Source organism: Thermobia domestica, chromosome 1 (assembly GCF_964235325.1).
Source record: "Thermobia domestica chromosome 1, izTheDome1.hap1.1, whole genome shotgun sequence".
Classification (NCBI taxonomy): Eukaryota; Metazoa; Arthropoda; class Insecta; order Zygentoma; family Lepismatidae; genus Thermobia; species Thermobia domestica.
The window spans coordinates 318,590,881-318,617,690 of record NC_137454.1 but is presented as its reverse complement, the minus strand read 5'-3'; the positions used below and the strand labels follow the sequence as shown (position 1 = coordinate 318,617,690).

Sequence of the window (26,810 nt, the reverse complement as noted above, 5' to 3'; positions counted from 1 at the left end):
AAATAACGTATATTACTGACTTCACACCTCTTTATACTACGCATTTGAGCTATTTTGTGCCAAGTTCACCCACAGAATATTCGTTGCGTTACAATGCAAAATTTATATTAATCCGAAAGTGCATGGAAAGTGAGAAAAGTTTGTTATGCATTCACAGTTCATTTATATATTATAAAATGACCAGCAAGACACACGACATCAAAATTAACGAGTTCATCTAGCACTTATATGTACTACAGTATGAAAGTATCTGAGTCTGCTTACAACTGTGTAATATGTCTACTTACTTCCTGTATGGAATGCGATGTCTACCTAGGTGGCACTAAACAGTATCTCAGGATAGATCTAGCTCTAAAATTATGGACCACGAATAGGTAGATGAGACAGGTCAAATATATCATCATTCCGCTGGCAGAATATTACTAAGGACCACTTATATCGAGATTTGGTTGTTCCCAGTACTTTGATAGCAGCCTACGTATAAACAAAACCTGCCAGTACTTGGCAAAATGTCTTCATGGCTTATACTAGAGCAAGTGTTTCCTTATCTTCTAGCCATGAAACCTTTTTTTAGCTTTTCAGACGAATTAAAACACTACAAGAATGTTTAACACTTCAAATTAAAAAAGAAAAATAACACATTAGCATTGCCTATCATGCAGACAAAGAACTTCACATGCCATCTTTTATAGTCATTGTTTGTGGTCTGTAGGGCAAGTAAATAATCAGCTCCGAGACTTATCTCACCTAGCTGAATTACGGCCATGTGTTTAAGTCGCTTTGTGTAATCGCGAATTTTACTCGTCGTTGCACTTTGTTTTATAGTGTAGGAATGGTTGTAATTATGTAAGTACAATAAGTCGTATATTACAAGTATGCATAACTGATTAAGATAGTGCAAGATAGAGTTAACTAGGTCTCATTATGACGTTGTCCAGGTGTATTCTGGAGTAGATAGCAAGCTTAATATCGCTTTCTCTCGAAATTCGTCTTCATGGCGAATGACTCTTTGGATACATTTATAATTACACTGTGTAATATTTATGTTACATATCAATGCTGTCAATCTAGGTTGGAATATTTTATGTTTTGGACAGCACGATCCTAGAACCCAGGATCTTTGTTATGATCCCTTGTAATTAACTCTGAAAAGAACAATAATTTACTACAACAGGGTGGCCACTCATTTAGAATTTCAAAATTCCCTGACTTTTCCAGAAATTTTCCCGGTTTTCCAGAAAATTTCTAGAGAGATCTAAAATTGGTATATCATTGTTTTTCAAAGCTTAAACAGAAGCTACAAGTGAAATGCAATGTGGACTAGAGGATCATTATTAAAAAAAGAATCACAAAAAACACTAGCGAAGATAAATAGTCTAATTTTAATCACTTATTTGCCTAATTTTCAATTCTCCTATGTGTTTCCACTCCACTGTAACCAACTGCTGCACAGAACGAGAAGAGGAATGTCTATCCCTATCGCTTTCCAACCTTAAGCTTAATACTAGTTACAAAAGTACACACACTTACAGTCCACTACTAAAACACAAATTACTGGAACGAACACTACTTTACTGAAATGTTTTAAAACCTCAAATCACAGATTTGCAGTTCACTAAAATCAAACTGAAGTTAAGACCACATCCACTTAAATGTTTTAAGACTTCAAACCAATAATCTCATCATCAATTGCAGACAGTTTCTCCTTGACATCATTCAACAACTTCATTTTCTTCGCCTCGAGTTCAATAACTTTATCCTTAATGGCATTTCTCTTCTTCTGTTTCTTCTCTTCCTCTTCTTGATTCCTTAGAGAATCAACATATACTCCATGAGCATTGCGGGCAGCATGGACAACCCTCTTTGTAATTGGAAACTTATCAATACCACCCACAGCTGAAATTTTATCATGTACCTGCCTGAGTGCAATTAGACTCAACTCGCTTTGATTTTCAATTAAACATTCTTTGTTGATTGAAAATCCCCTCTCCACACTAGCATTTCCATGAGATAAAATGAGGAGAAATTTCACAAAATCAGTCATATGTATTGAGCATGCGCCTAAATGCAGTATCTCCATCCAATGGTCATCTAATCTCTTACTTTTCCTGTCATAATTCCTCATTGCTTCCAATACAAGAGGATTTTTAGCAAAAACTTTGAATTCACCTTGGATTTCATCAGCTAATGTTCTTAAAATCCAATATTTGGATACTACAATTTCTAGGCAATTGGACAATCTCTTTGCAGCTACAGTGTCATCCATAACAAACACACTTGGATCCAGGAAAGAAATTGCTCTTGCCAGGTTGAATTTTAGAGGTGACCTGTCCATTATTTTCAGTATGAATTTCTGACATCCTGCGCGAGTCTTGTCGAAATTCAAGAGTCTGTCTATCCGATACGGTATTGGCTTTTCGTATAGCATCCTTTGATGTGTACCCAATGTTTACAAGCTTGGCTGGCTTTACGTTTTCGCTATTATTGAAATCAATCTTAACCAATGGCCGGCCTTCCAAAACACTATCTTTCACAAAACGACCTGCAACAGACAATACTATGGCCTGGAGCAAGTTGTAAAGGAAAGGAGCTAATGGAGCTTCTTCCTGAAATTCACGCAGGAAAGGTTCAACAGTTTTTGCTAATGTTGTGAAAAAGCCAAGTTTTGCACCAAGCAGGTTATCATTTGTGAAATGTCTTACAGTATCAAAGCTTTTGCACTGTGGTACTTTCTTCTCATCAACAGCCCACTGTACGTATTTCTTTACGTTCGGTAATATTTCCATCGCCCGGCAAGCAACGACTGAATTTTCTGTCCATTTAATGCTGCAAAATTTTTTTCGGAAACACAGAAGACCTTGTGCATCTTATGTAATCTGCACGACGAGTGGAACGTCTTTGAATAAATTATAAGACGCCCTTAGGAATTCTTCTAATTTCCAACCTGTTGCTTGCATGGCAGTTTTAAAAGCACAATTCATAGTATGCAGCCCACAACTTCTAATATCAAGAAGAATTGGATCTGAAGGTGAACTTGCAAGATCTTTCTGCAGGTCACTTAAAAATTTGAAGTTAACATGTGGGCCATCCATCGAAACTTGAACAATTTTCTTGAGGTCCAAACCTAAGATACCATTCTTGAAACTAACTTGAACGTCTGCTGACGTTGAATGTTCGAGGAACACTGAATTTAAATATCTTGCTGACACTTGGTTTCTTTCATTGTCCCAAAACTGAATCGTAAGGTCCATTTGCTGCTTTTGCGAGACTTTGTTAAGGCTTTCATCAAACCCAATAACATAATGCTTGCAAGCTTCTATTTCTTTGAAATGATCACCTTTAAAAAGTCGTCCAAGACCATGAACGATAGTATAAGCTAACTTGGTACGTTGTAATTGCATCTTACTACAAATTTCGCTATCAGGGAACATGAGCTTGAAATTTGTTAGCCAGTCGGGAAGCAGATCGGAATGACAAGTGTTGCATTACTGCCTGCAAACACCACAGAACTTCAGCTTTAGTTACTGACTCAGACACTAGAAACGACTTCATAACATTAGCATGTTTATTTTTAATAGATTCTTACTCAACTATCGTTTAGCCTTTATATTAATCACGTGACTACCAAAACGGGATGCAGGGGCGCAGCCCCGAGCGAATTCTGAAAATCAAGCAGCCATCGAACTAAACAAGTGTGTTAATTACAAAATGGTCCCGATTTCGCTCCAGCTCAATTCATGGGCAGCACTAAATGACAAAAGAATATGAAGAAAGTATGCGCAGCCCAAACCAGCAGAGTTAGATAAACGAAACCTGGAACGAAGGAGAAATCTGGGGGCGAAGCCCCCAGCGACCAAAGCTATTTTGTATATAAATAAACCGGCTAAATGGCTATGAATACAGCAGAACGTAAATTTTCCCCCGAGTAAAAATTCCATGTTTTTCATCAAAATTCCCTGACTTTTCCCTGACTTTTCCAGAATTAAAAAATTCCCTGACTTTTCCCGGTTTTCCAGGTTTTCCAGGTGAGTGGCCACCCTGTACAATAGAAGGTACTGAAAGTTCCAAGTTGATTTGCTTTGATTTAATGGCTAATTGGTAACAGTGAATATCTAGGTTATTTCTTTACTATGTTCTAAATTTATATAAAACTGACTAAAATTCAATTTCTCTACATTTATTGTATGCAGAAATATTTTAAGCTTGATATTCTTCGACAGAATTCATGAAAAGAGTTTAGACTGAATAATAATAAATTCCCTGCTTTCAGTAGATATTTAATTTCATTGTGGATATCGTTTTGGTTTAATAATGCTGATCCCAGAAATCTGATCCAGTACCCATTTTATCGAAAGTACTTCTTGGTATTACGTATTCACAATTTGCACTACGGCCACGGCAAACTTTCATGTGTTTAGTTTTCTCTACCTTTACTTCTAAATCTCTGTTGTCGTTTAATAAAGCCTCTGCATTCCTTTTTATTATCTTCATATCACCTGCTATCAGATTTACATCATCAACGTAAGCCATAACCTGGTGAATGCCACTAAGCTTTAGGCCCTAATTACTATCTTTATTTTTCCTTACAGCGTATTCGAGAACAAAATTGAATAATAATGGGGATAAATTACGGGACAGAATTCCCTGACTTTCCCCGGTTTTCCAGAATATTTCTGAATATTTCGTGATATGTAATTATCCATACAGATTTTGCCATGTTCATGGAAAAACAAGACCAAGAAAACATGATAACGACGGTACATATTTTTTCCTCTAATCAACTTGAAAAATGGATAATATAAAAATAAATACAGCGTGTTTTATTATGAAATCACATAACACTTACTGGTTCTTTAATTTCTTTATAGCAAGTTCTATTTCTGTTCCGTTAGGTCTGGAATATACGATTCTGCTGCGTGTATTTCCCTTTCTCCACGAACATTATTTTTTGGCTGCGTGTTAACCAAATCGTCAAAGAAATCTTTCCACCTGTTTAAAATGCTACCTGTATCACTGAAAAATTTTCCTTTGGCTTTCCATAATATATAAAGTGTGAGGTTGATAGCCTTTCATAAATTCGTTGATATTCTTATACACGTCCCGAATGTTTTCTTTTCACTATTATCTTCAAATTCATTAAATTTAACTTTCAAAAAATCGCGTTACTTTGTCCTAAAGTTTTGGAAGTTCTCCGCATCAACCTGCATATATATTGCATTATAAGCACAAAAAACGAAGTACATTTCGGTATCTGTAGGTATATCACATATTTAAAGATCAAGAGTCCGATGATATTAGGGCGGCCATCCTCTGAGTATTGGCCGAATGTATATTAAAGTGTAACCTTATCAGTAATTTTCGTAAACTCGTACGAACTTCGAAATAAAACTCCTTGCAAATTAAAATACATTACAATGAAAACAAAGCAGCTTAAATACAAGTAACCATATTTCAAATCCTTTTATTTATACGATAAGCTACCCTCAATTAATGCAGAACTCTGAAATAGTTTGAAATAGTTTTAAAATTTTCATTTCTAATGTTTTTAAAAAAAATTACTGTTAGAAAATCGAAATTCTCTGACTCTTAGCAGAACTTCCTGGCTTTTCTTGAATATTTCCGGTTATTCTGATTTTTCATCACTTTCAGCTGGTGGACAAGTATTTTACTTATTGAAACCAAATTTAAACTCTTGTTTTGTTTCTCTGAAACTTTAATTACTGATCAACGATATGTGTTTCTAAGAAGCACAAAAAACTGGCCAATGTAAGGCATGACTCTCCATGGTTTACTATAAATACTCGGCCTGTCGTAAGTCCGACAGGAAATCTCTCTTAAGACACTGTATAGAATGAGTAAAGGAATCAATTGTTTTAGTATTACTTCGGAAATTTTCTAGCGGAGATAACGATACTACACTCTCGATACTCGCTAGGACTTTAGGACCTACTTTTGCGAGCAAAAGTTATTTCAGAAGTGCAACATACCGAATCGAAGTGAGACTTCCGAGTACTAAAACTTAATATCGGGTAATTTTTTAAAATTATTGTTTACACGAAGTAATAATAATAGAAATCTCAACTAATTGATTAGAGAAATGTTTTGTTGAGTTCGTCCTTACTACTCGGAAAGCATCTACGATAAGTTTATGTACATAATTCTCGTTTATTAACATACGGAAATAAAATATACTTAAAATTTAACTCAAAGAAAATTATACACATGAATCACCCCATTTCAAATTATACGCTAACTGTTCTATCTGTCATTCTGACAGCTAAACATATATATGGAACAATGAAACCAATTTCTTGTGATTAACATGTGTCCCTCTATCTGTCACTCCTGGGGATAATTAATCGCTCCCAAGGACATACAGTATTACCCCCATTTTACATTCCCGCATTTAACGAAAGATTACGCTATATACATAATGTGTTTGAGGAAAACTATGTAAATTTCGCGAATTTAACAAAAAGGTGGGGAAGAAATATACCAGACACAAATCTGTGAATTGTTTTTCCTTTTTAAAATTATTTTAGTATTTTGTTTATGAAAAAAATCATCTTTGTTCTTCTGTTTCTCTTAATATTAGTGCTTATATGTACAAATTGAATCTGTTTCTAGCATTCTCTACATGCAATAGCCTAGGTAAGTCTATTCGTATTTTTCTGAGCTCAAATATGTTAATATTAAAAAATTCTTTTGATTCGAGTTTTTGTTAGATTTTACTTTTGAGCATTTTTATACTCTGGATATCAGAAAGATTTTTTTTAGCCTTGGGAAGGTGAAAATATTGAAAGTGTACATATGTCTAAAAATAGTACATTTGATTCATTGCTTATCATTTAACAATCTGTTTGAAGCAAGAAATTTTCTATGTATATTTAAAATATGTTAATTTTTTAGTCTTTCTAAATGAACAATTATTAAAGTGCAACCCAAAATTACTCAGATCTACTGTTTTAGAAACACAAAATGTGTTACAATATAAACGCTATTATACATTTTAGTGAAATTTCTTTTTATGATTTATACTTCTTTTATATCTTACCTATACTTAGTGAAACCAGCATTTAAAAAAAAAAAAAAAAAAAAAAAAAAAAAAAAAAAAGCAAATCATTACATACGAGTTATACCGAAATTAAGTCTTTTTCAAGAAGAGAGAAAATACAGAAGGACAAACAGACTTATTAACTTTTTCAGTTTTGTTAGGATGTAAAATGATCCGATTTTCCAACAACTTCACTGATTTTTTCTGTTGAGTTTTTGAATTCTTATGGTACAGGGGTACCCATACGGGGATGCAATGTTGCAAATTTGTTACGAACATTTTAGGATGGCTGAGAAAAATAGCAGTAAGTTTAAACTACAAATTTAGTACAAGAAATGTGATTTATTCAAGAAAACCCGTTTTACCCACGACCACAGAGCAGTATTCGAAGTGAGTGTCACCGATTAATTTTAACACTATTACTCTTATATAGGGATACGTCTGAATTACGGAGGATGCATCATGGCTGATAAGAGTGATCGCCATTCTTCTTATGCTTTGCACGCTAAAGAGTAAAAAATTAGAAATAAGTAAGTGATGATATAAAATATAGAATAAAAATAGCGCCTAAAACGAAACCTGACTCAAATCCACTGCGGAACCCGTCTGTGTTTTTATCAACTTAATGCTTTAAATTACGTAAAACGTATTTTTATTCTATCTGAATAATATGATTACAGGTATAGTATTTGCCATGCTTCAAATATCATAACCAAAGTTAACATTTTTTCAGCAGTCCAGAGCTACCAAGCACCGAAGGAACAAAATCTCAGCATTCTTCTACCATTTCAACTTTAACCAGGCAACTCCACTGTGACGCAAGGCATATACGTCACAAATGCCTTGAGGGTACTCTCAATTAAATGTCAGTTCGCTAGGCATGTTCTAATAATAAACAATATTCAACGAATGAAGAAGTCGGTACATTCTTCAATGATCAAAACATTAAATTGCATCAATGCTTGCTTTTAAAGGCAAGCATCCTTTTTTTTTTATTTATTTACCTTTCGCGTAGCTGTTCAACATATCACGTGAAAGTTAAGAATAATGATTTCCAGCTAAAATCATTATATAACCACTTACATTATCTACCATGTCCCCTTCTCCTTCATCACTCAACTCATCGCAGAAATCAATATCGTCATCCATGCCATCATCAACGAAGGTTACAACGTCATTGATTTTCACTGAAATAAACAAGAAAAAATAATACTTCAATGTTCTATCAAACAAAATTTAACACTATAAAATATTGCTGAAGTGTAACCAACTAACAATAAAACTAATGAGGGATGGTATAACCAACAGCCATGTTAGCTATTTTTCATGCACACTGACAATCATTTTTACTGAATTTATCGGAGCAGGTAATATTGTGCTCTTTATGATTGGAAGATAAAGAGCTTCTTCGAAGTTCATGTTCGGATAGGGCTAGAAAAAAAAAAAAAAAAAAAAAAAAAAAAATCTTCAAAACGGTCTTGACACAACTCTGATGCTCAATTTTTGTCAACTTGTGTTGAAATGTAATGCATTATAAATATTATATCCGTAGCCCCCGCTGCATAAAAATACTACGGTTTGTTAACATCCTATTTTCTGCAACTAGACTAGAATGAACAGACTCATACAGTTTAATATGGAATTCCAGCATGTTAACCACCGTGGAATTACATCTGGAACTGTGTGTACTGAAAACGTAAGTGCTATGCACTTGGGAAAAGGAACACTTTAACACCATTGGTTAAGTTTATAACATGATCCTGTTCATAAAAATAAAAGCACCACCCATCTTTTGAAGACGAAATGGTCGTAGCTGTACGAACGCAATTATACAGGGTTTGTCCGGGAAGTAATAGGACTGATTTTATTCCGCCATGACTGTACTTCTCAAGGCTATTCCGGAGAATGACTTCCGTGACGCCTTCAATGCTTGGAAATCGCGCTGGCAGCGCTGCATCGACGCAGAAGGAGCCTATTTTGAAAATTTTTAAAGAATTGTAACGATTGGCTCAATAATTTTTTTTTTAAATCGACTCAGTCCTATTACTTTCCGGACAAACCCTGTATTTTGGGTAGAAATAGGAAATCTAACTGACAATTCCATCTATGGTTAAGAATATAGAGTTTGTAAAAAAAAAAAAAAAAAATCTTGGAAGTTTAATTGGGTTAAATCTTTTTCATAATTCTAACTCACTTCTGCAGCAATGTGAACAATATAAACATTCCTATGATTCTATTCAATGACAAAAAGTAAAATTTAGTATATTATATATATATATAAATTAATGGTATAGAAATTTTGTATCCACCTCTAAAATCAAACACAGGTTTGTGATTCCATGTGCAGTTCACTTCTAATTTTAACTTAGAACCCAGATACCTAAAGAAGAGCGTAAAAAATACTAACATCCAAAGAGGAGCTGCAACAATATTTTATTCAAGAAAGTACATGATGAACTTATCCCTATTTATTAATTTGTTGTTTAAAACTTACTTTGAAATAATGCTCGTGGTTAAGGGATTAGAGGAAAGCCGAAAGCTTTACAGAAAGAAGTGTAAGAACTAGAATTACCAGTGGAAAATGAATTTCTGAACGTTTTACGACATCATTGTATCCACTCACTTTCACTTGTTAACTACAAATTAAGTACAGATTGTTTCCAATCTATTATGACAAATTTTACAAGTGATAGTAGCGCCACTGGTGCGAAGTGAAAGATATCACCCGTGTATAGATACACTGGACCTTAGTATTCGAGACTATGGTGAACGTTCGTGTTGAATGCCACGGAATATCAACCCACATTAGAAAGGTCTCGTATCGGCGGTTTCCGAACAAATACACTTACAGTGCTATAATAAAAATGTGCAGAGAACGTGGATTCAACGTTTCGGAAAATGGCATAGTACCTGTTAAAACAGACAGACAAGGCTACAAGTGGAGCATATCTGTAGGGCAGAAACAAGCCAACCCAGTCCTGCTACGAGTCGTACGTCACATACTTTTCAAAAATCCACGCTCTCGTCAGAAGAAAAACCCAGGTGCAGGCAGGAAGTAGTTTGGCGAACCCTGCTGGAACATCCCTCAAGACAATTCACGCCAAAATACATTGTGATTTGGAGTTGGAGAAGCGTTGAAAGCGATTCGTTCACAAATTCGTGCAAGAACTATTGCAGACCGTCGCACCAATTTTCGACAGCTCTACGACTAAAATCTAGTGGGCGACATATAGAAATACTCTGTTACATTGAACGACGCATGTGTACTTCAGGCTGGAACAGGCCGCGTGCAACTTTCTACAGAGAATGTTGTGTTTGAGACTACCACAGATAGCAGTAGGGAAAGTTTTGTCAAGTGATTCATTATCGTTGCTATTCTGTTACAATGGATAGTTAACGCCGTGCCGCAAAAACTTCCAGCTAAATTACAATTGCTGTCAGACTACGTCCTAACGCCAATTTATTGTCATGACAAGGCGATGGAAAAAAGACAAATGGAGTGTGGCTACATCAAGCCAACGCACACCCATACCTTTTATTCCACGGTCCTCTTACTTCAAAAAATGGCAGAAGAAACTGGCATATGTGACATTTCCTTTACCCACATTTCAGCGAAATCTCCGGATGTCTCCTCAATAAACTGTTAGCCTTTTGTCTCCTCAAACAGGCCTAGGAGACCCCGCACTAATACGATCTATGGAAAATGTATGAAGAGCAGTCTGTGACTGGACATGTCCACATCGTGCCAGTCTCCTCTAATAGAAACTTCGATGCCTGGCGATACCCAGAATCCATGCCACAAAACAGAGCATCATCGATGGTTGTTATAGACTTTCCTGAGATAGGTGCATCTAGAAACCGTCACAACAACTTCTATATAATTGTAGTACTGGACAATAGTTTCAATTTACAACACGAATGGCAAAATAATAAGTCATTACCTGTCTCTGGGAATTCACCATAGGTCTTCAAATTTCTCGCCTCATCAGGTGTGTACTTCAAGATGACATCTGCTTTGGCATCTTGATAGTCTCTCAGACCAATTAGTATGATATCACCTTGGTTAATCCAGACCTTAAAAATACAACTGTAAAATATAGAGTATTCAAATACACAAACCATATGCCAAAAACATTCACACTTCTCATAGTTTAGCAACAGAGCTTTTTTGTTTTCCAAATGCGGTGGTGCACTTAAAGTACAACATAAAAGAGTTTCTTTGTTTAATTACTGAAACATTTATAACAATATACTCTTATAGATAAAGTTTCAACATGTACGTATTAATTTTAAATCGTTCATAACATAGGAAGAAAACTTCAGATGTTGAAGCAGATTGAGAAATACAAGCCAAATTTGTATCCAGAATCTGTATTTTGTCTGTCGTCTGCTTACTTTTAAATACTGTATGGCCTAAACTGAGATTTTGTAATGTTCTTAGTTCCTAATGTGATCCTTGAACCTAATACGAACATTCATTTTTGTCATCGAAATATAGGATCCTGTTCATTCGTATATGCTTCATACACTTTCGAAAACATATTCTTGTCTGTGAAGTAACTTTCAGATTGTTAAGAGATTTTCTATATTTTTAGGGGCAGAATATAATATGAACAACACTATTTTGTTGCATTTTTGAAGAGATTAAAAATTATTGGAAAGATTGGTATGCCTAATTGTCTACCACCTACTTCGACAAAGTTTTCCATTTAACAACTTCTAAAATTCCGAATTTTCGGAACCGTTCTGGTTCCAACTTCAGGAAGAAAAAAATTATCAAAACTAGAAACACACGTGAAAAGTAAGTATAAGGATCTCTGGATTCTCAAGAACCAAATGGCAAAATAGCATCAAATTTGTCAGGCTATCAACTAATAATTACAGGGTTTTTACAAAATAATTTTTATCTTTTTCCGATTTCCAGCTGCCACACAAGCCATTTTTTGCCCTGATTGACGATGATAAAGGTCTAACAAAGAATGCCCAAAAGACGTAAATAAAGGCTTGGTTAATAATGAGTAGCTCCAACATTAGGATTTTCAGAAAAGTTTCCAGATAATGCTCTAAAAATATAGTAAATAAAGGGCACAAAATAATTTATTACAATTATCCATAAAATATTTTGAAGTCGTGCCAAACCAAATAAATTAATGCCTAATATAAAATTATTTCGATGGTAATTTTACGCAGTATTACCGGTAGTATATTTGGCTTGGCACGACTTTTTGCCTCACAGCTCTACCTGCCTTATTGCCATCTAACCAAATATTTTCAATTTGTCCAGCTAAATGAAGACTTATTGTGATTCATTCCAACATCAGATCTGCACAAACGTTAAGATCCAAACACGTGAGATCTCTAGTCAATTTACCGTTTGAAGTGACTTCCCCCAAAAAGTTTACGAACAAATTCTGGCGAAAATTCAGTGTCCAAATCCTTTATTGGTTGTCACTTTTTAAAAGGAGTAGGTGTGGCAAAAACCAATGTCAAAGTTTTTAGCAGGAAGAACTTTCATTTTCCACATCAATTTGTGTACATAAACACGAAGAACAAAAAGCTTCCGGTTTTACAAACTTTTGTATCACACATTTTATTACGTCCGATCAAGTACTGTAAAGAAATGGATTATTAGAAACTTAAGTCTGAAATTCAGTTAGAAAAGATGTTTGTATCGTTTATATATATATATATATATATATATATATATATATATATATATATATAAAGCTTAGGAATAAGCATTTTATATTCTCCCAACATACCTGACAGCTCAAAGAGACGGGAACTTTCTTATCCTTCGTAACACCTTTAATATACCCAGAAAATAGGATTAAATGTCAATGACTCGCTGAGCAACACTGCTATTTGAGTCTCTTTGAAAGCAACTAAAAGGTCAGAAGCCGTAGAATTCCCTCAAAACACCAATGTCAAATAACGCGTGCACTTTGCCCCTTTTCAGTACTCTACAACCGCACATTTGTCTTTTTCAACAACCAAGTTATTTCACTTCTAAAGTTTGGTGGTGATAACCCATAAACGAAAATGTCTATATCGTCACGTTGAATCTGCACTTTCCTGGCAATCTCACTTACTGGGAACTTAAGTTCGAATACTATAACTATTGTAATTCTACTTTCATAATGCTATTCTTTGCTAAGAATACTTGTAAACTACTTTGTTTCGTCCCCGAACTCGTACCTACTTGCATAATAGAATCCACAACCGAGAACGCAAAATCTCCAGAAATCCGTACATGAGAAGTTCTGTAACATGAGATACAAATAGGATGACACTCCTAGTGAGTAGGTACTAGCTTGTTTCTTTGATTCAGACACACTAACTGTTCCTAATATTGAGAATGACACGGTCATCTGCATATGGTTTTTACCTTTCATGCGACTTATTACTGCTTACCGTCCGATGTTATCTAGAGGAAAGATGCGCCGGCAAATGTTGCACCGAGAAGAATTTGTCATCTAATACTTCCCGAATTTATAATAATAATAATAATAATAATAATAAATCTAACAACCAGGAAGAACTCAATGTGGTCTTGGAAAGTACTTAGAAATTGACATGCTTGTTATCTGCACACGAACACTGGGTACAACTAACGCCGAACACAACTACAACCAAAATTTAAAGGTGCAGGGTCTGTATCGAGCCCTAAAAAAAAAAAAAAAGGGGGGGGGGACTATGCAACTCGGAAGTAATTGGGACACACTGCTATAGAACAATATGTTGCTGTGAATGAAAAGACTGTTGTTGACAATTGTCTTTTTTTTTTTTTTTTCTTTCCTTATCACACATGTTGTTTCGATCCATTGCGTTCTTGCATTTGCTACTCCTTTTCCTTTTTGAGACACAACCAGTTTTGTGTTTAGTCAAGGCAGGCATGTAAGCATTAGTAAGTTTCAAGAGAAAGAAAAAGAAAGAAAAAAAGTAAATAACGGAAACATGATCTCGCTCTTAATACAGGTATACACTCATTCTCAGATTGCTATTCATTCATTTGGGTCTCCTTGTAATAATGTCTTATTACTTTGTATTAACTATTACTTTCGAACATTTAAGTATTTATAGAATTCTATTTTCCAACAACCAATACTATCGCGAAAGTAAACTAACTTCCTGTGCCAGAAAGCGAGCAAAGAACAGCTTATTCCTGTCTATGACAGGACATTATTTACACGGGTGAAAAAAGTCAACCATTGCAAATTCACATTTTCACAATTCAGAATGCGCCTTACAGTTATTGACAGACGAAAATTTGCTGCTTAACATTTATACTTCGTACCAATCATTAGTTTAACGTCGCACAAACAAGATACCGATTACTGAGTTAATGATGTAAAAACGAAAGGAATGCGAATAGGTGAGGAAACGGGAGAACATCTCCCGCCACTTAGTGTTTATTTAGACCAATATTAGTGCAAAACCAATATCATGCACCCATGGTTTGAACGCAGAAAGTTGGGCGCCAAAAGTGAAAACTCTACCGCCTACGTCACCGAATTTATGTTTTAGTACCAACATGCAAAATATTTCAAACTTGCATAACATCTGAAACATACTCGATCTCTAGGTACATTCGCGAAGTGTCCCCTCGGGATTCGTCTAAAACTGATTAAAATGCAAAGTTCTCCGCAGCCCAATGAGTATTACACTAATTTTAGCGGCCCATACGGGTAATTTGCAAATTTATGGTCCTTTATATATCCAGAATTCAATCATACACTACTAAACGCTCGAATACAAATTGCTTTTAGTTTCTTTAGATGTAAATGGACATGAATGTGGGTGTATGCAAAACAAATTGGATCAAGTATTGCTTCTCTGACATATGCTATCCACTCCGGCCGCCATCTTGGATTCAACTTTCAGTTTTTCAAATGGGAATGGGTGCAAGTGATATATCAAAGTGATGTACAATTTTCTCGGAAATTCACTGCTGTAGATAATTTTACCGTAGCTTGTACCGTTTGGAAGGTATTGCATGTTAAATCCCTCCAGGCACTTCCGCGAATAGACATTGCAGTGTAATATCACTTACGCTTACGTTTTTGATGTTGACAAATCTAAACAATTTCTAACTGGAAAAATACTGTAGGTACAAACAAACTCTTTACAACATTGGTATCATAATCTTATTACATTTCTGTGAGTGATTGTTATTACTTCTATGTTATACTATAACAAGGAAGTATTTATTGTATTATGGTCAAAATGCCTAATGTAAATCCAAATACCATCACATTTGTGTGAAGACCTACCATTTCCATATTTACGTCTATGTGTCTGTATGTATGTACGCTCAGAGAATATTTCGTCAACGATAAAAATCATGCAAAAGATTACACACACACACACACGGGGCCCTGCACAACTTTCTATTTGGTTCAATATTCGTGAAGTGCCTGACATTTGACATGCAATACCTTACAAACGGTACAAGCTACGGTAAAACTCACTACACCAACGAATTTCCGAGAAAATTTTATATGAATTTCATGTATCACATGCACCTGTTCCTATTTGAAAAACCGAAAGTTGAATCCAATATGGCGGCCGGGGTGGGTAACATGTGTCAGAGAAGCAGTACTTGATCCAATTTGTTTTGCATATACCCACATTCATGTCCATTTACATCTAAAGAAACTAAAAGCAATTTTGTGACCGAGCGTTATAGTAGTGTATGATTGAATTCTGGATATATGAAGGCCCAAAAATTTGCAAATTATCCGCATAGGCCGCTAAAATTAGTGCAATACTCACTGGGCTGCGGAGAACTTTGTATTTTAGTCAGTTTTAGACGAATCCCGAGGTGACACTTCGCGAATGTACCTTGTTAGATCAGATGCCTTCATTCAATGTAGCACGTCAGCAGAAACGAACCTGTTTGCTTCCCTAGTTCCAAAACCAAGGATTTTGGCAAGAAACAAGATATAGAACGAATTATGAATATAATGGAATTTCATTTACGATTTTCTTCTACGGTAAAGGTATGAAGATCTCAACATTAAAACAGGAATTGCACATCATGAAACTTCGTTACTTCCACAGTGTAACGGGAAAAAAATATTAATATTACATTACGACTTGCTAAATAAAAAAATTCAAAATTTGTTACGTAATTTTAGAAGAGTGTCGATGATCAGCACTACTGTCACCCACTAGAGTTGCCGGCTGAGGCCAGTGGCGGGGTCCTATAATCCAGGTCTCTTGGAACCGAGAGTGTCTGGTGAGAAATGATCTATATTGTCAGTGCTGATTTTGAATGATGGTTTGTGTATCCCCAACTGCATCAGATCCAAGCCCCGGTCGTAGATAGGAGACCTTGTTAATAATTCGTACGGCCCTTTAGTCTCTCAATGCTTCATAAGGACATACACTAAAAACATTGCCGGTCCAGCGCCTAATATAGAATATATTTTTATATACAGTAATGGAAATAGGATATACGACAAACAAACTAACGTAACTAAATGTCAAAACCTACCTTTTTTCGCAACTTCCCTCTGATATGACAAAGTCGCTTCACTCCATCGAAACACATGGCTTCTAATCTGCCATTGCCCAGCATTTTCGTTACTTGAGCGTATTCTGTGAATAACATAAGAAGTCGAATAGAAATTAATTGTAGGGAACACACATTTCAATGTAAATTACTTACGTTTCTAACTATTGCAAGGAAGATATCACTTACCAACAATTCCGAAAGCAAGCGCACTTTTTATTTCTAATGATGATTTTGAGATACAAAGTTTTTACATGTTGAAAAATAATCACGTTTCCCATTAACTTAACACAAAACATACTTGCTGTTTACAAAAGTTCAAAGAAATACGAGGAAGGACTCCGTCCGCTTTCAAAATCATTGACAAATAGTATCTCCGTTTGAGAACTCAAAAAGGTACGCACAAATAAAGCAAAAATATTTTTGCTTGACTTAAATTTAAAAAACGCTATGCCTCGTGCTCAAATGTTCATAATCGGAAATTAAGAGCTGTATGTAAATAGAGGCATGAAACTTGCCGAAGTCGGTTATGAATCTCCAGAAAGTAAAGAAGTCTCACTGGTGTGCACAGCCTTTTTGAACCCATACTTGGAACACTTAATTTTTACGTAAGTAATTTCCTTCAAATGTAATTGGTAAAGAAAAAAATACTTATTCACGTTTGATTCGCTTTTGAACCACGAATAGTTTGTATAGTAATATCTTCCTAATAATAAAACAGTTTATTTTGGAAGTGATGAATTATAACTCTCCACTACGATATTCCACTTCCTTGTTGAGGACTTCATAGGGCAGTTGTATTCAAACGAACAGCTGACTGTTTGTAATTACATTCTGTTCACTTCAGGTAATCTAATGAAGTAATTAAAATATATTAGGAAAATCTTATCCAAGATTGTACAATGTACCTAGTGCACAAAGCTTTTTTTTGGACATCTATGTAGCTGACGAATTCAAATGCATCAGAAAATAATGTATTAGTAGGTAGTGTCTTAATACGATGTCAATCATTATTAAATTCTGCAAAGAATCTGGTTTCTTCATATCCTTAGGAGCCAACAGCGTCTTATGTTGGAGAATAAGTATTGACTGTACAAGTGATTATATGTAATGAGGCCACAATCAACCTGTATCAATCGTAATTCTCAATAAATTCCTTTCTCTCAACAAACATTTTCTAATTTTCAATATATATTTCCTTCTAAACACACCACAGCTATCCCTCTCTTTTGTTTCCACCTACTTACGTTAGGTATACGATTAAAATTTTACTTAGTGCTAAATATTCAGAAATCAATAGCGTACTAAAATGTAAACAAATGAAGAAAATAATGTTCATTGTAATTAACGTATAATACTTATAGCTGATGACAATAGTACGAAGTGTGAATGCTAAAGCACAGAAAACGAAAATTGAATAAAATAATAAAAGTACGCTTTCTTTAAATTACATAAACACTAACTTTGTACACCGAAAGAATATTTCTTTTGTACGATTTCGACCTCTGGGGTGTTCCTAAGTAATTCCTCTCTTGTTCCTATTTCTTTTCCTGAATATTCATCCACCAGGAGGACATTCTCAAACACCAAAATTAAGAATCTGACCAAACAGTAATCACTTTATATATATATATATATATATATATATATATATATATATATATGTAGGACGCATACATCTTCAATTCTGCGCTTCTAGCCTTTTAACAAAAAAGTAAGCATTTACACCACCAACAACGGTAAGAAGCTATGTACAAATGTACTGACACACGTTCTTCCGACACTACTGCACAAATTTAGTCCTATTTATATAAAAACATTTTCTCATTTATCCACATCTACTTGCTGAAATAACTAGAGAGAATTTGTCCTCTATGAAAGTTTTTGTTACTGCGCTTGTTAAATTTTTGGAAATTAAAAACTTAAATATTCTTTTGCGATATCACTTAGAGCTAATCATTTTGCTATTTTCATTAGTCTATGATTCGGAGAGAAAGCCGTTTATGCTCCGAGGGAATACAGTTTAGAGCAGAATAAAGAACCAGAACCAAATTTAATTTATGCATAATGACTATCTTTTTGATTATTTTGTACTGCTATGAATGAAACATAAAAATTATTTTAGACTTTTAATCCTTTATATAATTTACTACATTTACATATGTTATCCCATTTATGGTCCAGATTACCTTTATTAAGACTTAATACCGTATTTTTGGTTCGGATGAAAATTGACTCGAACAAGATTCTATTTGTGTTCTGGAGCAAGGATGAAGTAGCTTAACCCCATCAATCTTATGCCCTTTTCCCCTTAAGTACCTGAATAAACTGAATTGGGAAGATCCTTGAATGTCCTTATAGTAACTTTGAATCGAAAAAGCACAATCCAAATTCAAAAATTACTACAAAGACGAGTTAACAACTTCAGGATTTTACGAAATTTTGTACTTCTGCTCGAACTCCTATATATAGGTATGACGAAAGAAATTTCAACTAGAGTGAAAGAACATGTGAGGCATTCGAGGAACTTCCCACTTCAAGTTTATCCAGGCATTTAACGGAAACAGGTCATAAGATTGGTAGGGTTAAGGTACTTCGTCCTTGTTCCAGAACATGGATAAAATTATGTTTGAGTCCATTTTCATCCCGACAAAAATTCACCATTCAATGTAAATGCAGTAAATTATAAAGGATTGCAAGTCTCAAATATTACTTTCTATTTTTCATTCATAACAATACAAAACAATTCAAAAAGTTTTTCATTGTGCATAAAGTAAATTTGGTTAGGTTCTTCATTCTGCTCAAAACATTTATTTTTTCCCCTCGGAACACAAACATTTTTCTATCCGAAGCACAGACTGGTGAAAAAAGCAGAATGACTGACAGTAAGTGATATTGCAAAAGTATATTTAAGTTTATAATTTCCAAAAATTTAACAAATGGAAGCAACAAAACTTTTCATAAAGGACAAGTTCTTTCTAGTTATTTTAACACGCAAATGTAGAAAAGTGGGAAAAGGCTTTTATATAAATAGGATTACATTTACGCAGTAGCATCGGAAGAACATTTGTAGTTTCTTACTGCTATTAGTAGTATAAGATGTTTTACACCATTCATTTTTTTAAGAAGCCCAGAAGTGAAGATGTATGTCGTCCTATAAATCTCACAAAAGAGTGATTAGTGTTTAGTCAGACTCTTAATTTCGGTGTTTGAAGAATATCCCACTAGTGAATGAAAATTCAAGAAAAGGAACAGCACCAAGAGAGGAATTACTTAAGAAGTCCTCACAGAAGTCGAAATTATATACAAGAAATATTTTTTCGAGATGCGAAGTTTTGTGCTTATTTAATTTATTGATATTTATCGTATAACGTCCAATAGGAAATAAATTTGCTTCACTTTATTTATTTAATCTCCACGATTCTATGTTAAATTATTGTGTGTGCCGCTTACCTTGTCCATCTTCCCGAAAGATCAACTCTCGCTTCTCCGTTTCGTTTTCATTCTTTCCTCTCCTTCGGTTTTTACCTCCCTTTCCTATAAGACAAACGAAGTGTAGCTTATATTATTTTGTGTTATATTTAATACATTAAAATAGTTTCTACTTCTCTATATGGTAACTAATTATGCACAGGAAGAATACATATTCAAAGTAATATACGCACTTTTAATACTAACAAGTGGTAATATGAATCTGCCGGGTTTATTGCGTCTTTTACAGGTTTTCCTGAACGGTTTCAGTCACTTATACTCTGACTTTTCTTCACATGTGATGTCGTTATCAAAATATTTTGCTTTAAATTAAACGAATGACCTCTTGGTAAACTTGTTCTTTTGGTATTAATATATTTATATTTGCACTAGTTTATACACTCAAACACTAACAGTACTAGTATTGGCTTTGGAATATTTATAGAATCTCCAGTCTTTCAAGGAATGTCTGCAATAATTCCTTTCTACCAAAAGAACAGGTTTATCAAGATGTCAGGTGTTCAGGCTTCGAGTTTAGTACCGTTGTATCCACTGGCGCAAATTCCGGGGACGACGAGGGGGATATGTCTCTCAATTTTGGAACTGGGGCACTCACTCTCTCCCAATAATCCGATTTGAAATATGTTTTTTGGGGGAGAAATGTGATGAATTCTGCCCTTCTGCCACAAAGGAAATTGAGATGGAACTGTTGCCCCTTGGCTTGTTTCATTTTTTAAAAAGAATCGTATTATTATATTATAAAACAAGTGTTCTAAAATTTTAATGTGGATCATTGTAAATGCCTAAGCAGAAACATACCAATTATAAATATGCATGTATTCAGATTTCAGAATGTATTCACCGGACTGATTTGTAATACTAATATGTACCACTAGTTCATCTACATCGCCTGATATATAACAAACAACAGGTTCACCTCAGAAATCAGATTAATCTATCGTAATATGAGTCTCATATCCCCCAGAATAAGCCTCAAATCTGCCCGCCTCTCATGTTGAAAACAACTCTGCTCCCTTGATGTTCCACAGCATTGTTTTTCAACTTCATAAATATTTTGAACATGGCTTCATATGTATATAAAATGATTATGGGAACGGTCTTCCTCCTCCTCCTTCCAACGTTGAAGCCAGATTTGCGCCGATGTTGTACCTAAAACCCACGATGATTTCAAAATTTATGATTCGATCTTCATGTGACTTTATCTGTTGAGAATAGTCATAGTATAAGTGACTAAGGAAAACTCTTAAATTCTAACTCTTTTTAAAACGGTAGATTAGAGATTGGGTTAGACTGTGTTAACGCTGGGTCTGCCTATGAAGGTTAACCCTTTGTTTAAAAAAAAAAAAAAAAAAAAAAAAAAAAAATCTACCTGCAAAATAGCATTAACACATTTAAGACCTGTGATGTAGTTTTATAAGATCATTTGGAATGAATGAATGAACCAACTACAACCAGAATAATATACAAGGTTACTATAAATGATGGACCCATTTTCTAAAATTCGTAGTAATTAAAGTACAAATCCAAAATGTACAAAATCTTTATACCAATGAAAAGAGGAAGGTTGAAAGTTTCGGTGGGCAATGATGGTTCCCGAAGCGGCCGGTAGAGTTTGCGCGGCAATAGGCCACCATTTGTTTCCTTCTTAGTTATGAGTGAGACGGCTACCGTGGAGCACAAGGTTTTCTGCGTTCCTGAGTTCGCAAGAAGTGAGTCACTAATTGTAGTGCAGCGGGCATTTCGTACAAAATTCGGTATTGAATCACCAACTAGAAAAAGTATTAAGCGTTGGTTTACGAAATTTCAACAGACTGGAAGTGTGTGTAAAGGGAAAAGCACAGGCCGACCGCATATGTCAGAGGATGATGTCAGATGTATTGAAGAAAGTTTTGTTCGCAGTCCACGTAATTCTACCAATAGAGCTAGTAAAGAACTTAGAATATCCCAAGCAACTGTCTGGAAAGTTCTGAGACGGCGTTTGCTGTAAATTACAAGCCGTACCGATTACAATTTGTGCAGGCTCTCAACCCTAATGACAAAGAGATGCGTCTCGAATTTTGTGGTTATGTGCTAGGAATGATGGAGGATGACGCGTTTCTGCAGCGCATCATTTTTAGCGATGAAGCGACTTTCCACCTTAGTGGAAATGTCAAGACATAATGTTCGCATATGGGGCTTGCAAACTCCACATTTAACATTGCAACACGAAAGAGACTCACCGAAGATAAACGTGTTCTGAGCCGTATCCCGTACAAAGGTTTATGGACCATTTTTCTTTGCGAAAAGAACTGGAACTAGAACAACGTACCTGGACATGTTGGAATAATGGCTGTTCCCTCAAGTTATGGAAGATTCACAGGACTTCATTTTCCAACACGACGGAGCTCCGCTCCATTGGCACCTTCATGTACACGACTTTTTGAATGCATCCCTTCCTCAGTGCTGGATAGGTTGCAGGGGAAATGAAGACCTGGCTCTACATTTCTGGCCACCTAGATCTCTTTGATCTCATCCCATGTGACTACTTCTTATGGGGTTATGTTAAGGAAGCTGTTTACGTCCCACCACTACCAATAACTCTGGACGATCTACGGAACCGTATCACAGCTGCCGTGCACTCAGTAACAGTACATAACCTTGCTCGTGTGTGGGACGAGTTCAGCTACCGCATAGATGTTTGCCGTGCAGCAGACAGTGGACACATTGAACATTTATAATGTATTGCAAAAAAACTTTGAAACTTCCACTTTCCATTGGTATAAAGATTGTTCATTTTCGATTTGTACTTTAATAAATACACATCTTTAAAAATGGGTCCATCATTTATAATAACCCTGTATATATATAAATATATTTCAGAATTTTTGAAGGTGACATGTTTTGAGATACTCAAGGTCAAAGGTCAAGTCAATGTGACCTTATCTACAAGTTTCTTCTGAACATGTGCTTGTTATATATATCATTGGGAAGCTTGTTCAAGTCCTTGTTCAACAAGCTTTATTTCAGTTTCCTAGGTCAATTAGAGCCAGAATTACAGCACTTGGAAGATAGCTACATGGGCTCAGAAATAGCATTTCCTATGAACTTAAACCTTGAATCATTTTAAAATTACAAGAGATACGAGACTTAAAATTGCCATGATACCTACATTCTATGATTAGAATAAACTCCTCAATTTTTGTATTATTATAAAAAATAATAATAATAATAAAAAAAAAATCTAGGCCTAAGATGGTCAGGCAGGGATTTACGTTGATTTGACATGGATGACTCGTTAACTTACACCCTCTGAACATAAGACATAAAAAGTTACTTTGAATCAAGCACATGGGTTGTAGGAAATGATAATTGATGATATGAGTGTATGACAAAGTTTGTGCCAAAGGGGTGTATAAAGCCGCTTTGCTTCATCTCTGGCCCCGGACATGAGGCACAATCCTAGTATTTTCCAGGCGTGTTTTAAGGGTAGTTAAAAAAAATCTTCAGTCAAGACGGCTAACCCTTGAATCCTGTGTGTAAAAGGGAATTTTATGAACATTCTATATTATATAGAATATCTCCCTCTCTGTTAATATACTGAACTGTCTATTTATTTATTTCTAGAAATCGAAATATAATGGAGCATCAAGTGCAAAGTACGTCTCACGAAGCGCGGATGAGTCTTCACGGATTTCCTTTGTGCGACAAGTGAATTCAATAATTTCATTCCAAACACGTACAGTCCGAAGCAAATATCCTGCAACATGAGCATGTAAGTTTATTGTGAAACGACGAAGTCTTTTGCTCCAAAATAAGTGTTCAGGGGAGGACACCAAAGTTTCTCCTGGCGTGATTCGTGCCACTTCGACGTTATATTGATTCCCTGCGCTGTTAGACGTAGTTTCACAATAAGCTTACATGCTCATGTTGCAGGTTATTTGGCTGCGGACTGTACAATGGAACATGAATGCTCAACTGGTATTTTAAACAGAAATATAGCTTTAAATCTACATACACAATTTAATAAAACTCACTGAGCTGAGTTATTTTTTTAAGAATCTGTACTTTTCACAAGCCTATCTCAAATTACAAGTTTAATAAATTATTAAACATGAATGAACGAATAAACGTGCCTCCCAATTTATGGGCGCACAGCTGTGTAAAATTTACAGAAGGAACATGCATTATGATTTCAAAGGAAGTATAAGAAATCCGAATATAGGCTATTTGGATTTTACCTGCAGCATACGTAAAACGCAAGAACATCTAATCTGCACTTGTAAGAACACAAGCACATGTAAGCAAAATAGACAGTGTTTTAAGTCATGATCCTTCACGATCAAAGTATCGAAAGGTGTCAAAAAAAAGTGTCCAACTCATTATAATGAGCTGTCTGAAGTAACGTACTGGCAGTGATAAAAGTGTCCTAGAAGTGTTGAAATCGGAAAACTGACTGGTGTCATGTTCCAGTATCAATAACAATTAAAACAGCAATTTGAATTACCTGACGTGGGAAAGATAAAACCTTAGGATTTTAAGGAATTCCTATCTTCAATTTCAAATAAAGATTCAATCCGCCTAGGTTGTAGGAAGCAAAGTAATTAAATTTTTGCAAGGGTCTATGTTGTAATGAGACAAACCGGACACCACACTACATTAATAAAGGTAAATGAATTAGTTGATTGCTTAACATGGTACTGCTGTGAAGTGAGATGTGAAAAAAATATAGAAATTGATCATGAAAACGTACATAAGAAAAGATTAGCGGAAATTCAGTAAAAGGTATGTCAGCTTCCTTGTTATAGTTAGTTCACTCCTATACCCACCATCGCTGACGTGCTTGCTTCATACGGACGCACCCCGTCACTAACGCTCAGGCCCTGATTCGGTTACATAGCATTCGTGCTTTTTAGTGGCCACCTAGCACAAATTTGTTTGTTTTATACTCAATCTTCGACAGGGTTCTACAACACTGGTCCACACCAACTGAATGGTAATAAAGACAATAATGAACCTGATTATTAACCCGCCTTTACTCTCTATCGCTCGTTCGGCATTACTATGTGAACTGAGTATTGAGCTTTGATAAAGAAAGAAACCAACCTGACTCCTAACCCACCTACATCTAGGTGTGCAGACCAGCGTTCTACAATTTTCCCCAGCTTCCTTACTAAGGCAGTAAGAGTACATTTCCTGCTGAGAAGTTTACATTTTATGAATAATATATTAAAATATCAAGTAAATAAACTTGGTCCATGTTCCGTTAAGGGGGTCCAAAACTACACTGGACCCCCTTAAGCTAACCTAATATAACGTTATATTATATAATCAAACGAAAATCGGTAATAGTTAAGAACAGCTACTTCTCATCTCCCGTGCACGAGGATACATCTTATTGTTGCACTACCTAAACATCCTAAGTACAAGGGCAAGAACTCAGTCTATTACCTGCTTTTTAACATCCTAGATAGTCAATGAATAATTCCTGAAAGTATGGCGTTTCTCGTCCTCCCCTAAATGGGAAGTACGGCTCCTTAACTATAACCGGTATCCTTACACAGAAACAAGAAATTATACTTAATTTTTACCGAATGGGTCCAAACTTTTCTAAGCTATCCCGGCCTTACCCTACCCTACCTTTTCTACTCTACTCTATAATACCCATTTAAAGCGGTCCTACTTATCAATGCGCAACTGAACCATGTATTGTACAGTTTAACCGGATAGAGTTGGGTTAGGAAAGTTTGAACCCATTTTGTTAAAATGAATCGTGTAATTTCTCGCCTCTGTGTATGCATACCAACTGAAGTGAGCATTGTAAAGTTCACCCAGTTTTTGTACACATGTCCGTCATACCGCCGTACACACAAGTAGATTCAACAATTTAGTAGCACATTTCCTGCTTGATTTTGTTTCCGTAATTGTGACATATGGAGCAATCAGCTGTTTCAGAAGTAAATCTTAGTATCACTGAATTGTGAATGCATCGTATCTATAATATCTCTTGCTTTCTTACTTAAAGCAGTAGTATGTTCTTAAAACGTTTACCACGAACTATACATAATTTTCCATGAACTTTTAAATATTTTTTTTTTATTAGTCACATCATGGCTGTTTCTATGAACAATACTAGTTAGCAAATAACTTTAAAAGTGTACAGAATAGCAATGACAACATAACCATTATATTTCTGTACTTACCTTTATTCTTAGGCATGTTTAATAAAACAATACACTATTTAAAAAGAATATTATAACCTGGTAGTCCTAACTTTACAATTAATTTTCCTTCTTTCCGTTCTAACATTCCAGACGTCAGTAAAATGCCCGAATCAGTGATGCCAATTCCTTCAGAGCCGTTTTCCCTTCACAAGCTTCAGAATTTCCCTTTTCCGGACAAAATTTCCCTTCATCCAAACCGTTCAAGTACTTAGTAAACGTATTTTTAATCGTTTTCGCTTCCACCCCCTCACCCCAATCTTATAACCACATACAAGCAGAAACCTGAAAACCTTCCTTTGAGCTTACGCAAAATTTGAACTTGATTTGTTGTTTAGGTATCTAAGGCGTCGCGATAGAGGAGGGAATATGATATGGAAAGGTGTAGGCCAGGGCCTATGTTAAAGGTGCAATCTGTGCATTCGCCTGGTGTGACTGAGGAAAAACCCTATAAATACCTCTGTCAGGACGGACAACCTAAAGAAATCATAAAAAATGTAAAATAAATATTATGTAAATTTAATTTTTATCCTAGACATCATGATAGATT

General features: G+C 35.3%; 1 protein-coding gene across 1 annotated transcript in view; it reads right to left on the bottom strand.

Annotated features, from left to right (window-relative positions):
* Positions 1-26,374, bottom strand: part of LOC145662633 (eukaryotic translation initiation factor 1A, X-chromosomal-like) — a 28,384-nt gene extending 2,010 nt beyond the window's left edge. The window contains exons 1-5 of the mRNA XM_081728403.1: positions 26,243-26,374; positions 20,025-20,108; positions 16,554-16,657; positions 10,996-11,128; positions 8,138-8,241 (exon numbers count right to left, since the gene is read on the bottom strand). Of these exons, the coding sequence (XP_081584529.1) occupies positions 8,138-8,241; positions 10,996-11,128; positions 16,554-16,657; positions 20,025-20,108; positions 26,243-26,258 (441 nt within the window). The 5' untranslated portion in view covers positions 26,259-26,374. The remainder of the gene's footprint in view (positions 1-8,137; positions 8,242-10,995; positions 11,129-16,553; positions 16,658-20,024; positions 20,109-26,242) is intronic.
* Positions 26,375-26,810: the final 436 nt, after the last annotated feature.